This window comes from Myotis lucifugus, unplaced genomic scaffold, assembly GCF_000147115.1.
Source record: "Myotis lucifugus unplaced genomic scaffold, Myoluc2.0 scaffold_29, whole genome shotgun sequence".
NCBI classification, from domain to species: Eukaryota; Metazoa; Chordata; class Mammalia; order Chiroptera; family Vespertilionidae; genus Myotis; species Myotis lucifugus.
This window is the reverse complement of record NW_005871077.1, coordinates 5648094-5666757: the sequence shown is the minus strand read 5'-3', so window position 1 is coordinate 5666757 and position 18664 is coordinate 5648094. Positions and strand designations below refer to the sequence as shown.

The following is an 18664-nucleotide window of genomic DNA, read 5'->3' as shown; positions in this document are numbered from 1 at the left end:
TGACCAGGCCAGTAGGGGGAGCAGTTGGAGGCGACCAGGCTGCAGGGGGACAGTGAGGGGTGACCAGGCCAACAGAGGGGGGGCAGTTGGGGGCAACCAGGCCAGCAGGGGAGCAGTAAGGGGCAACCAGGCTGGCAGGGGTGCAGTAAGGGGTGACCAGGCTGGCAGGGAGGGTAGTTAGGTGCAATCAGGCAGGCAGGCAGAGGCAGTTAGGGGTTATCAGGCTGGCAGGGGGGGCAGTTAGGGGCCATCAGGCAGTCAGGCAGGTGAGCAGTTAGGAGCCAGTGGTCCCGGATTGTGAGAGGGATGTCCGACTGCCGGTTTAGGCCTAATTATGAATGGGCCTAAACCAGCAGTCGGACATCCCCCAAGAAGTCCCGGATTGGAGAGGGTGCAGGCTGGGCTGAGGGGACCCTCACTGTGCACAGATTTCATGCAGAGGGCCTCTAGTCTCAATAGAATTGAACATTCCAATGTTCAATAGAACATGTGGTATGATATTTTTTAACCAAACAGATGTTCTTTAGTGATTAGGTTTTACTTAGAGTGATTATTAAATTTATTTGAATTTCCTGAGTACACAATGCCAACTAGGAAAGGAGTATGTTGGGTGACCCAGAAGCTGGTTTGAGACTAAAATAAGTAACAAACCATAGACATTCAATGCTGTATGCGGTGAAGGATTTGTATTCAACTAATGAAACTTCTCACACCCCAAACAATTGGCTTTTTGGTTATATCCTTCCCAACTCCACTTTGCCCAGGACCTACCCCTTTTGTGAAAAGAAGATTCTAGCTAATTGGATGGAATATTGTCTTTGGTCCCATTCTAGGCAAGTGTGGGAATGTGGCTTAATATATGACTCAAGCAAAGGTATTGCAGGCAGGAAATCAAAAGTTGGGCAGTGCAGTCAGCTCCACTCTGTCAGACATGGAGCTCTGCAGAGACTTCCCTTTCCCCCACTGGCTGCAGGTCAGCCACTGACAGGGATGATGCTGTCAGAGGTGAAAGAATTTCACTTCCATCTCACCTCTCATTAACTTGTGATTTCTAAAACATTGTCAGAGTTATTGTCATCTGTGTGTAGATATTTTCTTTCTTGTGTCCATTTCATTTTCCATTTTATGTCTGCCCCTCTTGTTTTGGTGAGAGAAAAAGTAAAATAAACAGAAAACTGCAATTCTCCCTAAGAGTCAATCTCTGAAGGAGTCATGAGCCTTGTGACTTTATCAGAAAGTGTGCTGGAAATCAACAACTTCCTGGAGCTGCTGTCATATGGCAGTGTGTGCTGTAGTGACATGTTTTTCAATACTAGGGTTCTCAGACAGAAAGATAACAAAGTACTTTAACCTCTGAAAGGATGCACCATATGCTTCCCTGTGTTGTCCAATGCACATGTCTGCTATCAAGTCTAAAGCTATCACTCTCTTGTACTACATTGCATATAGAATTCCACAAGAAGGCAACACACAGTTTTCAATTTTAATAAAAAAAGTCCATTCAAGATTGGTTGAATGTGTTTAATTTTATTCCTAAAATATTATTATTTTTTTACCATCATTCTATGGTATTTAAAACCATGAAAGCTTCTAAGTTGTTTAGATAGAGCTTAATAAGTTACCCCTAAATGCCCTTTCCCAGAAATAAAATATTTATATGAGAAAAGATACTGGTAAAACCTTCAACTTAGAAGCAGTACATATTTATAAATTGTATAAAGATATTTAAAACATACTATATTTAAACTTATAAATGAAGGTTACCTCCCTAGGATGCCATGTCTCTTATATGTAACAGTAAAATGAGTACTATTTTGTGAAATGAAATAGCACTTTAATGGATTTAAAATCTTCTATGCCCTCTCCTTGCTTCCTACTCAAATGATGGACAAGATATATCAGTCTTTGTATTAACTAGACTTTTCAGGAGCACATAGAATATTTAAATACACAAAGCCCTTTTCTAAAACATGATTAGTAAAAGGACACAGATTTTTTATAAATGATCTCATGCTAGTAAAATTAACCCAGTTCTTCCCAGCCAGTGTGCTCAGTGGTTGAGCGTCGACCCATGCACCAAGAGGTCACTGGTTCCATTTCTAGTCAGGGCACATGCCCAGGTTGCAGGCTCAATCCCCAGTGGGAGCCATGCAGAAGGTAGTTGATGTGTCTATCTCTCTTTCCCTTTCTATCTCTCTAAAATCAATAAAACATATTTTTAAAAACAATTAGCACTGTTGTATATGGCTCTTCATTGCTAATATTCTTCCCAGTTCATCACTGACAGCTTTTATAATGTATTTAGATTGTGCCAATTCTTTGCTCAAGTTAAAATTAGGAGAAGAGTCTGGGACACAAGAAAGAAAATATCTACACACATATGATAAAAACTCTGAAAATATTTTAGAAACCACAAGTTAAAAGAGTGCTTTTCTCCTATGATTGTTGAAGCTATGTTATTAGTATATTAGAGGCCCGATAGACAAAATTCATGCAAGAGTAGGCCTTCCTTCTGCCAGCTGCCGGCAACAGCTTCCCTCTGGCACCTGGGACCCAGGTTTCCTTCCCTCCAGCTGCTGGCAGGCACCCTGGCAGACACCCAGGACCCGGGCTTCCCTTGCAGCCCCGGCTATGTCCAGAAGGACGGAAGGACATCTGGTCTAATTAGTATATTATGCTTTATTATTATAGATTACTCTTAATTGATGACACTTAATAGAGCCTAACAATAATATATGTCAGATTCTCAATTACTGGCAACAACTGTAATTCTATCAAGAATGTAGAACCCCAGCCAATGGGGAATTTACTCTTGAAAATAATAGAAGGAAACCTTAATTGAGAGAAGTGGGTCTATGTTAGTCATGTACTTTGAAATTCCTGGAGGCTTTTCTGAGTCAGAAAGGATCAATTAATTCTAGAACTCAGAAAAGCCCTGGTTATGTCACAACCTACTCAATCTGTCTATCTCCTCTTATATGTGTCTCCTGTTTTGCCATGATGTTTCCACCACTGAAAGATAGCTTCTTTGGCTGCTTTATGACAACTGTTAGGTATGGTTCCCACTCCTGCTGACAGGCCTGGGGCTGGCCATCCACTAGGTCTGATCTACCAAGTTTAGTAGCCTAGAATGAGATAATTTAAAGAAAACAATGAAACTAAATGTGTGGACTTGGGCAAAGAACTCAATTCCCTGATCCTCAATGTTTTCATTTATTGAAATGATGACATTTGACTCGATTATTTCTAAGGGCTGAGGCATCACGGCAGTGTAAGAGTGAAGGGCACCAGTTCAGACTGTCCATGTTTGAATCTTAGCTCTATCACTTACCATATGGCCATGAGAAAGTTGCTTGACCTCTCTGTGGTTCACCTGTAAAACAGGGGTAATAATAGAACCTACCTTGTGGAGTTGTCTAGAGGATTAAATGAATTAATATATTTTGAGCACTTTAAACAATACCTTTCACCAGTAAACATCTTAGGTTATTTGACATATAAAAGGCCACTCCTAATGATAAAGCAATTTGATTTTTCTAAACTTGCCTCTCCCCGCTTCTCCCATTCTGGACTGGATTAAAAATGGTGTAGGGAGAAGAGGATATATAGTGAGGCTTATCCATTTCTAAAAAAAGAAAAGAAGCCTAGTCATTGCTCCATTTGCAAAATACACTCAAGGATTTTGACCTTCCTGTCAATGTGAAAAAGGAAAATGAAATAATTTAGCAGCAGCACTGGCAATGAATAGCCTAGCTCCTGAAAATATGTCACTGACTTCAAGTTAGAAATGTGCTTGACAAAGCAGTGCAATTCAACCCATTCATCAGAACATCACTTAACAGAGAGGGCTCTTGTTCTCTTTCTGAGGAAAGGAGGTCTTTTATCTACAGATACTCCCAAGTGCTGGAACACCTTATGTAAATAGAATTTTAAGACATTGGAATAACACAAGTTCTTGAGTAAACAGCATTTGCACTGCATTAAATTTACTATTTCCTTCTTCAGCAATTTAATTCATCCCTCTTCTAGAGGACCCACTGATTGAAGAGAATGTAACAGGAGTAGTTATTGAAAATGTGGTGTCTATTATAAGCTCTGAAAAGTGGCAAGTTCTCTTCCTGAATCATAGTTCTCCAACCTCAAGGAAGTGGTTAAAGTGTCGCTTCTCTGAGGCACGTCAACATATCATTTAAAACCATGTCTCATGACTGCTTCTGGTATAGCCTCAGGGCATACTCTAGTTTCTGAGAAATGATATCTATCACTTCTTAAAGAAGTCGAATTGTTTTTTCTTTTCTCATTTATGAAATGAATGTCAGGCATTTACAAAGTGGTAGAATGATCCCTATTTCTCTGCTCTATTAAGAGACCGAAGGAGAGACTCTTCTGCTGAATAGGTGGTTTTATTAATAACTGGTATTTTCATACTTCACAGTCATTTGAAGGCAACAGCAATTATGATACGCCTGAGCTACGAACTTTTCAACCTCTTTCCACACGATTCATCAGGATCTACCCTGAGAGAGCCACTCATGGTGGACTAGGGCTAAGAATGGAGCTACTGGGCTGTGAAGTGGAAGGTAATTACAATTTCCAAAGTCCCTTTAACTTTCCCAGTTTTGATTTGTTTTGTTTTTTATTGATTAAGGTATTACATATGTGTACTTACCCTCCCCTTGCTCCCCCTTCCACCGCTCATGCCCTCACCCCCTGGTGTCTGTGTCCATTGGTTATGCTTATATGCATGCATACAAGTCCTCTGGTTGATCTCTCCCCCTTCCTCCCACCCTCCCCTATCTTCCCTCTGAGGTTTGAGCATCTGATCAATGCTTCTCAGTCTCTGGATCTGTTTTTGTTCATCAGTTTATGTTGTTCATTATAATCCACAAATGAGTCAGATCATGTGATAGTTATCTTTCTCTGACTGACTTATTTTGCTTAGCATAATGCTCTCCAGCTCCAAGGACATATGAAAACATGCTCAAAGTCACTAATCATTCAAGAGATGCAAATCAAAACAACAATGAGGTACCATCTCACACCTGTCAACAAACAACAAGTGCTGGCGAGGATGCAGAGAAAAAAGAACCCTCTTGCACTGCTGGTGGGAATGCAGACTGGTGCAGCCACTGTGGAAAACAGTATGGAGTTTGCTCAAAAAACTAAAAATGGAACTCCCATTTGACCCAGTAATCCCACTTCTAGGAATATATCCCAAAAAACTAGAAACACCAATCAGAAATGATATATGCACCCCTATGTTCATAGCAGCACAATTTACCATAGCTAAGATTTGGAAACAGCCTAAGTGCCCATCAACAGATAAGTGGATTAAAAAACGGTGGTACATCTACACAATGGAATACTATGCTGCTGTTAAAAGGAAGAATCTCCTAGATGGGACCTAAACCGGCAGTCGGACGCAGAGGGTGCAGGCCGGGCTGAGGGACCCCCCTGTGCACGAATTTCGTGCACTGGGCCTCTGGTAATACATGAAATCAGTGTTTGAAAATTTGATATGATAGTTGCTTATTATACCACTTAATGATTTTTTGTACATTAAAATGTCCACTGCCTTACATTTAGGCATCAATGAGTAATCTTATACCAACTTTTTCATCTCTGTAGAGGTCTTTCTCCAAGTTAGCTCAAAGAATGGCTATTGCTAATACCCAGATCTTAATCAATTCAGCATGTGCTCACAGTTGTTTGAAGAATTCTTTTTCACTATCACCTTCTGTAGTTTCAAAATTATGTGTGTTTTTAGCTACCCAAATGTAATTACATTTCTGAGCACATTAAATATGCACTATAAATCTTAAGCTATGAATCACCATACTAGTGAATAATTCATAGCTACTTTTCTATGTGTTTATTTTAAAACAAGCTATCATCTCTCATTTTTTATTGTGTAGATGTTTTCACATCTGTAATCAAGTCCCAGACCTCTGAATTATCTAGTCACCATCAACACAGCCCAAAAAAGACCATGTGCCAGGTCTCTGGCAAAGATGCCAAGAAAAAGAAGGATGGGCACATTGAGTGAACTGCAGACTCATTCATTCAATTTACTGAGAAAATGTGGTCATCTGAAAAAGGGAGTCTGCTGCTTTGAGGCAGGTCTTTAGCTTGGATTCTGATCCAAGGAATCACACTGATTTAGGAGGTAGAATGAGTGGATGGTTAAAAAGACTGAACCTAGTGGCATTTTGCCAGTGTCAACTCTGTAGTGAGGTAGAAGTTGTTGAAAGGATTTGCTGCAGATATTTCCAAGCTCTCACAAAAGTGAGCAAGTTGCCCTGAGCCATGTGAGAAACCAATATTAGGGAAAGTAATGTCAAAGCTTTAAACACGATTTGTGAAAGGGAGTGCCTTTTTTCTTCTTTAAATTGATTAACAGATATTTTATTAAATATCTACTTTGTGCCTTGTTCTACTGGAGATATTTAGAGATATACAGAAAGAGGATATGGTCCATCCCAGCGTTCCCTGAATATCCATCCTATTTGGACTAGCACTTATATTTCAGAAAAATTAGAGAACCACAGAAGATAAATTATTTTAAAGTATTAAAATTAGGGCATGGAAATCATTTGCTTTCTGCGCTTTTTTTTTCAATTTAATCTTGGTACTATTCTGGGCCACTGCCAATGTAGAACACCTCCTTTGTAAAAACTGTAAGGAATGCAACAAAACAAAACAAAACAAAACAAAAAAAACCAGCAAACTGAAAAAAAAACAGTTTTAAATACTTAAAAGTGGCACATAATCAAGAGCAAGGAGATCTTAGCAAAGATAAGCATCTGGATTGCCAGAAAGGATGCTATTAATTCAGTGAGAATAATAAGTAGACCCTGGGGGCCTCAGGTCCAGATGGTGGCATAGGGAGGTGCTGTGCTTACCTCCTCCCATAACCACATCAAAATTACAACTAAATTATAGAACAATCAACCTGGAGAACCACCTGCAGACTAACTGAACAGAAGTACTATAACTAAGGATATAAAGAAGAAGTCACATTGAGACCAGTAGGAGAGGTTGAGACACAAAATACGCTGGTTCCACACCCATGTGTGGCAATTAAGAATCGAGAGGGATTTTTGGCTGCAGAGATTCCCTCTGAGGAGTAAGGAGTCTCAGCCCCACATTGGACTCCTGAGCCCAGGAGTGCCAGGAGGAAGAGCCCTCATAACATTCGGCTGTGAAAATCAGGGGTAATTTCATCTATGTGGGTGAGACAGAAGGCTTCTGGAAACACAGTTGTCCTCTTAAAGGGGTTATGTACAGACTCTCTCACTCATAGGCACTCACCCTGAGGTCCAGCAAAGGGAGAGTGGTGGGAGGGGCAAAAGAGATTTACGGGTAGAGGCTGAATTTTGTGGCTTTGGAGAGAGAGATGAAGAGACAGCGCAATTGCCCAACCCACTCCCCCCCGCCCTCCCCCCCCACCAACACACACACGGCAAACAGGCCAGCACTATCTATCCTGTGTTGAGCCCTCCCCCCACAGGGCCTGTGGGCATAGGTGGGCACTAAATCTGAATCCAAATTAACCTGGTGAACACCACTCACCCCACCATGGTGATTCCCTGAGACCCTGTCCCACACAACTCTCCCGCTGCCACAGTGACTTCAGGAGCTGGCAGCTGGACTCAGCCAGAGCATTAGCAGGAGCTCTTTCAGCCACAGGCAGCCAGCCTGGGCCTATACTCCAGTCATTCTTAAAAACCCTCAAAGGTATGCAGGCCACAGGAAGGAGGCCCCTAGCCTCCATGTGCACTGTGCCTTTTGATGAGTGGACCCAAGCTTGATACTGGCACAAAATCTGAATCTGCATTAACTGGTGAACACCCCTTACTCCACTCTGATGATTTCCTCAGACCCCACCCAATTCCCTACACAGCCAGGCGCTCTTTCAGTGGCAGGCAGCTGGTTTGTACTTTAGTATTTCTTAAAAATTCTCAAATGTGAGGCCTAAAGCAGGTGGCAGCTGGGCTCTAGTGCCCTGTCTTGGTGAGTGGCCCCAGACTCTACACTGGCACCAATATGAATCTGCATTAACCTGGTGAATACCATTTACCCCATCTATCTCACTGACTGCATGAGGTTCTTTCAGCAGCTGTGCACTACAGGCATCTGGGAGGCTGCAGATGTTCTTGGGATAAACTTTGCTGAGTGGCCCCAGGTAATTTACTGGGGGCAGCCAGCATCAGTTTGGTTTGCAGCATGGCCTCTTCTACACACCTCCAATATAGTACAGGTATCTAACAATCAAAGGTAGCTTTGTAGTTTATTCCAGGTCCCCCCAGGTCAGTCATAAGCAGAGTCTGACATTGGCCTGAACTAGTTTCTCCTAAGGAGTCCCAGAACCAACACCCTAGTGTCTGGCATCAGATCATAACAGAGCACCACCCAATTAGCTCTATAAATGGCAAACCAAATAGGTGGTCTCAGTGGGTAACAGAGCCTCACTGTGGCAAATCCTGCTCCATGGAATGACCCTAACACAGCAGCTTGTACTTTGTGGTCAAGGCCAATCCTTACAACCAGTCAGCCTGAGGGTTAATCCAACTCACTACATGTCAACAGCAATCAAGGTTCAACTACAACAGAACAGCACACACAATTGATACAAGGTACATTCCTGGAACACCCAGCTCAGGGGATCAGGAAGACTGTGCTACTGGTCCCAGAAGACACCTACAACATAAAGCCCCCCAGCTAACACTGGGAGTCATAGAAGATCTACCTGACAAATAAAAGCAAACACAGAGAGGAGACTATGAAACATGTCTCAAAAAAATTAGGAGAAACCCTAGAAAAAGAATGAAACTAAACTGAGGCAAGCAATCTACTAGGTACAGAGTTTAAAACAATGTTTACAAGGATGCTCAGGAACTCAAGGGAAGAATAGAGGAACATAGTGAGAATGTCACACAAAGAAAGAGTAAGCATATAAAAGGATATAGAAAACATAAAAACCAGTAAGAAATAAAAAAAAGCACACACACAAAAAAAACAATGCTGAAATGAAGACTACACTGCAAGGAATCAACAGCAGATTAGATGAAGCAGAAGATTAAATCAGTAATTTGGAAGATAAGTAGCAGAAAACATACAATTTAAATAAGCAAAAAAAAAAGAATTGGTTAAAAAGAGGATATTTTAAGGGACTCTTAAACCACACTTACCATAACAATACATCATGGGCTACCAGAAGGAGAAGAGAGAGAGAGCAAAAGATTAAAAACCTATTTGAAGAAAGAATGACTGAAAACTTCCCTAACCTGGCACAGAAAATGAACATACAAGTCAAAAAAGTGCAGAAAATCTCAAACAAGATGAACCCAAAGAGCCCAAACCAAGACACATCATACTTAAAATGGCAAAATTTAAAGACAGACAGAATCCTAAAAGCAGCAAGAGAAAGACAGTTACCTACAAGGGAACTTCCATAAGACTGATTTTTCAACAGAAACTTTGCAGGCTACAGATATTGACACAAAATATTCAAAATAATGAAAAACAAGGACCTACAACCAAGACTATCATTTAAAGTTAAAGGAGAGAGGAAAGTAGAGTAGGTGAAAGGTATACTAACCTCCTCCCAAGATCAAATTGGAATTACAACTAAAATACAGAATAATCAACCTGAATAACCAACTGAGACCATCTGAACGAAAGTCTTATAAACAAGGATTTACAGAAGAAGCATATCCAGACTGGTAGAAAGTTCAGAGATGCTCCCACATGCCCCAGCTCCCACATGCCCTACCCCACCACAGCTGCAAAGGTCCCCTGAAGAACATGGGGTTTCAACCCATACCAGGCTCCTCAGCCCTGAGCACCATAGTTGAGAAAAGGCACCCACATAGCATCTGGCTGTAAAAATCAGTGGGGATTCTGTCCTCCAGGGAGAGACAGGAGTCTTTTAGAGACACAGGTCTTAAAGGGCCAATGCACAAAATCTCATTCACAGCCAACTCACCCTGGGCTCCTGCAGAGGAAGAGTGGAGTGAAATAGAGCCTGTAAAGAGAGACTGGGGCTTTGGGCTCTGGAAAGAGAGCCAAAGGGACAGCTGCCAAAATAACTGTTGCTGAGTCCCTCTCCCATGTTGCATACATCATTTTTCTTGGGTGGAGCACTCTCCCCTTTACAGCATCAGCCTGAGGAATGCAATAGCCCCACCTTCTGAACTCTTTGTTGCCCCACACTGCAGAGCTCATGCCTTGCTGAGGAGTCAGCTTCCTACGCTGGAGTGTAGAGGTCTGGGCAGACTCAGTTGTGTTGCTTTGCGATGGGAGCCATTCCCCCTATTTTTTTTTCCTGAAAGCTTGACTGGTGGCTCTGCCTCATAGAATATCTGCTAGCCTCACCCTCTGAGCTTCCAGCAGACAGCAGGCCCAGCCTCCTGACTCCTGGTAGCCCCACCCTGCCAAACACAGACATGCCAGGTAATCTAGATATGAATCCAAGACAGACTGAGTTTTGCTGGGGTTACTCCCCTTACCTTCCCCCAAGCCTGACTGGCAGCTCCCTCTCATGGGAGATCCACTAGCTCACCCTCTTGACTTCTGGAGGCTCTACCCTGCTGAGCTTGGGCTCTAGGCAGAATCTGAGACAGACTGAGCTATGTGGCTCTAGGAAAGAGTCCATTTTTGCTCTCACATACCAGACCAATACAGAGCCTTTCCTTCACATGTCAAAATCTTGGTCTGTTTGGACCTGATAAACTCTGCTTGGCTTTGCCCTGATGAGTTCCTGAGATCCCTACCCCACCACAGAGAATTGTGGGCACTCAGTGGGGAATAGCTAGACTTGGTATACCCTGGGGCTTTTGCTGAGTGGCCTCAGACCCAGCACTGGCACCTAGTTTGAACCTGAATCAATCTAGTGAACTCCACTTACCTGGTGACTCACTGAGAACCTACTTCATGCAACTTGAATACCACCAGAGGCTATTTCAGTGACTGAGCCTAAGAGGCAGCCAATAGGCAGAAGCAGGCAGAGGCAGATCTTGGAATGCCTTGGGTCTTCTGTTGACCTGCCCCTGGGATCAGTTTTGTTGGAAGCCATCCTTGGTGCACAGTTTGGTCCTTACAATGTATACCAAGCCAGCAGAGGTGGTCACAAACTGGAATGCTTTGTAGCTTCAAACAGGTTTCACAGGGCAAGTCACTAGCAGCATCTGACATTGACCTGCACCAAAGTCTCTCCCAAGAGGCCCTAAAACCAACACACCTGGTGGCCTGCTTCAGACATCAGAGCAGGATCTGATAAGCTTCACAAATAGAATATCCAAAGGGAGATCTTGGCAGGCACCAGACCCTGCTGAGGAAAATTCTGCTTCATGTGGTCAATACCTGCACAGCACCTCATGCACTATGGTCAGGGTCTGTCCTCAGAGTTAGCCGATCTAAGGTTGACCCCATGCACAAATGGACCAGTAGGAATCAAAACTCCAATATAACAGGAGAGCCCACATAACACACACAAGGGAAATTTTTGGAGCACCCAGCTCAAATGACCAAGGAGACTGTGACACTGGGTCCCAGAGGACACCTACTACATAAGTCCACACTATCAAGACTGGAAATCATAGCAAATCCATAGAAACAAACACAGAGAAGCACTCAAAATGGGGAGAAAAAGAAACGTACCCCAAATGAAAGAACAGGAGAAATCTCCAGAAAAAAAGAGGTAAATGAAATGGAGGAAAGTAATTTACCAGATATAGAGTTCAAGAATAATATTTTTCCCCTATGTTCATAGCAGCACAATTTACAATAGCTAAGATTTGGAAACAGCCTAAGTGCCCATCAGCAGATGAGTGGATTAAAAAAACTGTGGTGCATTTACAAAATGGAATACTACGCTGCTATTTAAAAAAAGTAACTTTCACCATTGGCAACAGCATGGATGACATAGAGAACATTATGCTAAGTGAAATAAGCCAGTCGGAGGAAGAAAAATATCACATGATCTCACTCATATGTGGGATATAATAAACAACATAAACTGATAAACAAAAATATATCCATAGACAAAGAAAAACTGAATAGACTGTCCAACTTCAGAGGGAAGGCAGGGAGAGGTAGGAGGGGTAAGAGATAAACCAAAGGACTTGTATGCATGCATATTAGCATAACCAATGGACATGGACACTGGGGCAGTGGGGGCTTATCCTGGTGGGTGGGAGTGGCCGGAGAGGAGTTAATCGGGGAAAAAGGAGACATATGCAATACTTTGAACAATTTTTAAAAAGGAAAAAAACACACACAAATAATAATGGTTTAAACAATGTTCAAGGAACTTAATAATAACTTCAAGGAATTTATTGAGAACTTCAACAGCATGAAAAAGGACAACTAACAAATGAAGAACACAATATCTCAAATGAAGAATGCAATACAAAGGAATAAACAGAAGCAGAGGATCAAATCAGTGATTTGGAAGACAAGGTAGCAGAAAACATCCAATCAGAGCAGCAAAGAGAAAAAAGAATTTTTAAAAAATGATGATAGTTTAAAGGACCTTTGAGACAACATGAAATGTAACAACACCACTTTAATAGGGCTACCAGAAGGAGAACAAAGATTAAGGGATCGAGAACTTATTTGAAGAAATAATGGATAATAACTTTGCTAACCTGGTGAAGGAAAAAGACACGAAAGTCCAGGAAGTGCAGAGAGTCCTGAACAAGATGAACCCAAAGAGGCCCACACCAAGACACATCATAATTAAAATGGCAAAGGTTAAGGACAAAGAGAGAATCTTAAAAACAGCAAGAGAAAGATAGTCAGTTACCTACAAGGGAATTTCAACATGAATATCAGCTGATTTCTCAACAGAAGCATTTCAGTGCAGAAAAGATTGGCATGAAATATTCAAAGTGATGAAAAGCAAAGACCTATAACCAAGACTACGCTACCCAGTAAGGCTATAATTTAAAACTGAAGAAGAAATAAAGTGCTTCCAGCTGAGAAAAAGCTAAAGGAGTTCATTGCCACCAAACCAGTATTACAACAAATGTTAAAGGGTAGTCTTTAAAAAAGAAGGAGGAGGGGAAAAAATAGAGAAACATAGTTATCCTATATAATAAAGAGGTAATATGCAAATTAACCCTTACACACTCACAAGATGGCTGCCTACTACCAGGCCAGCAGGGGGATTAGTGAGGGACGACCAAACCACTGAACAAGCAGGCTGCGTGAGGTGACCACGCCGGCAGAGAGGTTAGTGAGGGATGACCAAACAACTGAACAGCAGGCTGTGTGGGATGACCAGGACAGCGGGGGCACCATGAGGGGTGACCAGGCTGGCGGGGGGGGGGGCAGTTAGGGGCGACCAGGCATGCAGGCAGGTGAGCAATTAGGAGCCAGCGGTCCAGGATTGTGAGAGGGATTTCCGACTGCTGGTTTAGGCCCAATACCCAGGATCGGGCCTAAACTGTCCATCGTACATCCCCTGAAGGGTCTCAGATTGGAGAGGGTGCACCCCCCCACACCTGCATGAATTGCATGCACCAGGCCTCTAGTAAAGAATAAAATGGCAATAAATATGTACCTATCAATAATCACTTCAAATGTAAATAACTTCAGTGCTCCAATCAAAAGACATTAGGTAGCTGAATGAATAAGAAAATGAAACTAATATATTTACAGTCTACAAGAGACCTCAGAATGAAAGCTACACACAGACTAAAAGTAGAAGAATGCAAGCTGAAATTTTGAAAAAACGGGGGTACCAATAATTATATCTGACAAAATAAACTGTCAAAGAAATGCTATAATAAGAGACAAAGAAGAACACTGCATAATAATAAATGGATCATGCTAACAAGGGGATATAACTCTTGTGAACATTTATGCACCCAACATAAAACCACCTAAATATATAAAGCAATCTTGATGGACATAAAGGGAAAGATTGACAGTAATACAGTCATAGTAGGGGATTTTAACATCCTGTTGACATCAATGGATAAATCTTCCAGACAGAAAATCAACCAGGAAACAGCAGCCTTAAATGACATACTAGGTCATAAAAATTTAATTTCTTCAGAGCATTGCAGCCCAAAGCAGTAGACTATACATTCTTCTGAAGTGCAAATGGAACTTATTCTAGGATAGACCACATGTTAGAACACAAAACAAGTCTCAATAAATTTATGAACACTGAATTTATATTAATCATCTTCTCTGACCATAATGGTATGAAACTAGAAATCAGTCACAAGAAAAAAATTGGAAAACATGCAATCACATGGAAGCTAAATATACTTTTACAATAAATATTGAATGGATTAACATTGAGGTCAGGGAAGAAATAAAAAGATACCTTGAGACAATTGAAAATAAAAACACTATGACCCAAAATGTATGGGATAGTGAAAGCAGGCCAAAGAGGAAAATTCATAACATTACAGCCTACCGCAAGAAGCAAGGAACATTTCAAGTAAATTATCTAGCCTTACATCCAAAGGAACTAGAAAAAGAATAACAAACAAAGCCCAAAGTTAATAAAAAGAAGGAAACAATAAAGATCAGAGCAGAGATAAATAGCAAGGAGTCTAAAAAGCAATTCAAAAGATCAATGAAACCCAGAGCTGATTCTTTTAAAAGATAAAGAAAATTAATAAACCTTTAACCAGACTCATCAAGAAAAAAAAAAGAGAGAACACAAATAAATAAAATCAGAAATGAAAGAGAAGTGACAACTGATAGAAAAAAAATACAAAGGCTTATAAGAAAATACTATAAACAATTATATGCCAACATATTGGACAATCTGGAAGAAATGGATAAATTCCTAAAAACAAACACTCTTCCAAGACTAAAATCAAGAAGAAATAGAAAATTTGAACAGACCTGTTACTATAAACAGCATTGAATCAGTAATTTAAAAATTCCCAAAGAAACTACAGTCCAGGACTGATGGCTTCACAGGTGAATTTTAACAAACATTCAAAGACTAATTAACGCTTATTCTTCTCAAACTATTTCAAAAAATTTTAAGAAAAGTGAAAGCTCTTAGTCTATTTTATGGGACCAATATTACTCTGGTTCCAAAACCCAACAAACACATTACAAGAAAAGAAAATATTTAGGCCAATATCCCTGATAAATATAGATGGAAAAATGCTCAACAAAATATTAGCAAACTTAATTCATCAATACATTAAAAAGATGGATCAAGTGGAATTTATTCCAGGGATGCAAGTTTGGTTTATTATCCATAAGTCATTTAATATGATACACCACTTAAAAATAATGGGTAAGAAACATATGATCATATCAATAATTGCAGAAAAAGCATTTGACAAAATCTAGCATCCATTTATGGAGAAAGAGAACAACCCTCAGAAAAGTGGGAATAGAGCAAACATAGCTCAACTAATAAAAGCTATATATGACAAACCCCCAGCTACCTTTATTCTCCATGAGAAAAAGCTAAAAGTGTTTTCATTAAGATCAGGAACAAGACACTATGTTGTATAAAATGCCACTTTTATTCAACATGGTATTGAAAGTCCTAACCACAGTAATCAGACAAGAAAAATAAATAAAATGAATCCAAATTGGAAGGAAAGAAGTAAAACTATCATTATTTTCAGATGACATGATACCATATATAAAGAACCCCAAAGATTCTGCAAAAAAAACACACTATTAGAACTGATAAATGAATTCAGTAATGTAGTGAGATACAAAATTAATATTCAGAAATTGGTTGCATTTTTATTTTATTTTTACTATGCTCTTATTGATTGCAGAGAAAGGAAAGGGGGAGAGAGAGAGAAACATCAGTGATATGAGAGAAACACCAATTGGCTGCCTTCTGTATGCCCCCCCACTTGGAACTGATCCCACAACCTAGGTATGTCCCCGGACCAGGAATCAAACCATGACCTCCAGGTTCATGGGTCGATGCTCAACCACTGAGACACACCAGGTGGGCTTGGTTGTATTTTTTACACACCAATAACAAACTATCAGAAAGAAAAAGTAAGAAAACAATTCCATGTAAAATTTCATCCAAAAAAATACCTTGGAATAAATTTAACCAAGGAGATAAAAGATCTGTTCTTGGAAAATATAATAAGACTGTAAAGAAATTGAAAGAGATAAAAATAAATAGCTGCATATACCATGTCATGGATAAGAAGCAATCTATAGATTCAGTGCAATCTCTTTCAAAATACCAATGGAATTTTTTGCAGAATTAGAAGAAATAATTCTAAAATTTATATGGAACTACAGAAGATCTCAAATAGCCACAACAATCTTGTTTGACATATTACTGGAAGTGCTAGCCATAGCAATTAGACAAGAAGAAGAAATAAAAGGCATCCAAATTGGAAAAGAAGAAGTAAAACTGTCATTATTCACAGATGACATGATATTGTACATAGAAAACTCTAATGACTCCATCATAAAACTACTAGATTTAATAAATGAATTTGGCAATGTAGCAGGATACAAAATTAACACCCAGAAATCTATGGCTTTTTTTTATGCACCAATAATGAACTCACAGAAAGAGAAACAACAAAAACAATACCATTTACCATTGCACCAAAAAAAATTAAGATACTTAGGAATAAACTTAACTAAGGAAGTAAAAGACCTGTACTCAGAAAACTATAGAACATTGAAAGAAGAGATAGAGGAAGACATAACAAATGGAAAAACATCTTGTGTTCATGGATTGGTAGAATCAACATCATTAAAATGTCCATACTACCCAAAGCAATCTATAGATTTAATGCAATCCCCATTAAAATAACAATGATATATTTCACAGACTTATAGTAAACTTTCTAAAAATTCATATGGAATAAAAAATGACCACGAATAGCCACAACAACCTTGAGAAAGAAGAAAAAAGTTGGAGGGATCACAATACCAGATATCAAGCTATATTACAAAGCTACTGTTCTGAAAACTGCCTGGTACTGGCACAAAAACAGACATATAGACCAATGGAACAGAACAGAGAACCCAGCAATCGACCCAAGCTACTTTGCTGAATTAATATTTGACAAAGGAGGCAAGACCATACCAGGGGAATCAAGATAGTCTCTTCAATAAATGATGTGGGGAAAATTGGATAGTTACATGCAAAAAAATGAAACTAGACCACAAACTTACAGCATACACAAAAATAAACTCAAAATGGATAAAGAACATAAACATAACATGGGAAACCATCAAAATCCTAGAAGAATCCAGAGGCAGCAAAATATCAGACATATGATACTGAAGCAATATCTTTACTGATATAGCTCCTATGGCAGTGGAAACTAAGGAGAAAATAAACAAATGGGACTACATCAAAATAAAAAGCTTCTGCACAGCAAAAGAAACTATCAGAAAAATAATAAGAAAGCCCACTGCATGGGAGAACATATTTGCCAATGTTATATCAGATAAGGACCTAATTTCCAAAATTTATAGGGAACTCATACATATTAACAAGAGGAAGATAAACAGTCCAATCAAAAAATGAGCAAAGGACCTAAATAGATACTTTTAGAAAGTGGACATACAGAAGGCCAGGAGACATATGAAAACATGCTCAAAGTCACTAATCATCTGAGAGATGCAAATCAAAATGATATGAGATACCATCTCATACCTGTCAGAATGGCTATCATCAACAAATCAAAAAATGAAAAGTGCTGGTGAGGATGTGGAGAAAAGGGAACCCTTATGCACTGCTGGTGGGAATGCAGACTGGTGCAGCCACTGTGGAAAAGAGTATGGAGTTTCCTAAAAAAATTAAAAATGGAACTCTCATTTGACCCAGTAATCCCACTCTAGGCATATATCCCAAGAAATCAGATACACCAGTCAGAAAGGATATATGCACCTCTATGTTCATAGCAGCACAATTTAATTGTCAGAGAAATGTAAATCAAAATCGCAATAAGATATTACCTCATGCCTATCTGAATGGTTATCAATAAATCAACAAACAACAAATGCTGGCAACAATGTGTAGAAAACAGAACCCCCATGCACTATCAGCAGAATTGCAAATTGGTACAGCCACTGTTTAAAATAGTATGTATATTCCTTAAAAAATCAAAAGTGAAACTACCTTATAACCCAACAATTCCACTTCTGGGTATTTATTCGAAGAAATTGTAACAGTATTTCAAAAATATATATGCATTTCTTTGTTCACTGCCGTGTTATGTACAATAACTAAGATATAAAAGCAACCTAAATGTCCATCAGATGAATGGATAAAGAAAATGTGCTACATATATACAATGGAATATCACTCAGTCATAAAAAGGAATGAAATATTAATATTTGCAACCACAAGGATATACCTAGAGTGTATTGTGCTAAGTAAGTTAGGCAGAGAAAGACAAATACCATTTGAGTTCACTTATATGTGGAGTCTAAAAAACAAAATAAATGAACAAACAAAACTGAAAGAGATACAGAGAACAAACTGATGGTTATCAGGTGGAAATGGGCATTAAGGGCTGGATGAAAAAGGTGAAGAGATTAAAACTTACAAATTGGCTGTTACAAAATAGTCAGAGGGATGTAAAATACAGCATAGGGAATCCTATATAATAAAGAGGTAGTATGTAAATTGACCATCACTCCAACACACAAGATGGCCACCCCCATGTCGACACAA

The 18664-nt window shown here is 39.7% G+C and overlaps 1 protein-coding gene across 1 annotated transcript in view; it reads left to right on the top strand.

The window, feature by feature from the left end:
* NRP1 (neuropilin 1) overlaps nucleotides 1-18664 on the top strand; it is a 179006-nt gene that overhangs the window by 133389 nt on the left and 26953 nt on the right. Inside the window, exon 9 of the mRNA XM_023752176.1 lies at nucleotides 4436-4580. Coding sequence (XP_023607944.1) covers nucleotides 4436-4580 — 145 coding nt within the window. The remainder of the gene's footprint in view (nucleotides 1-4435; nucleotides 4581-18664) is intronic.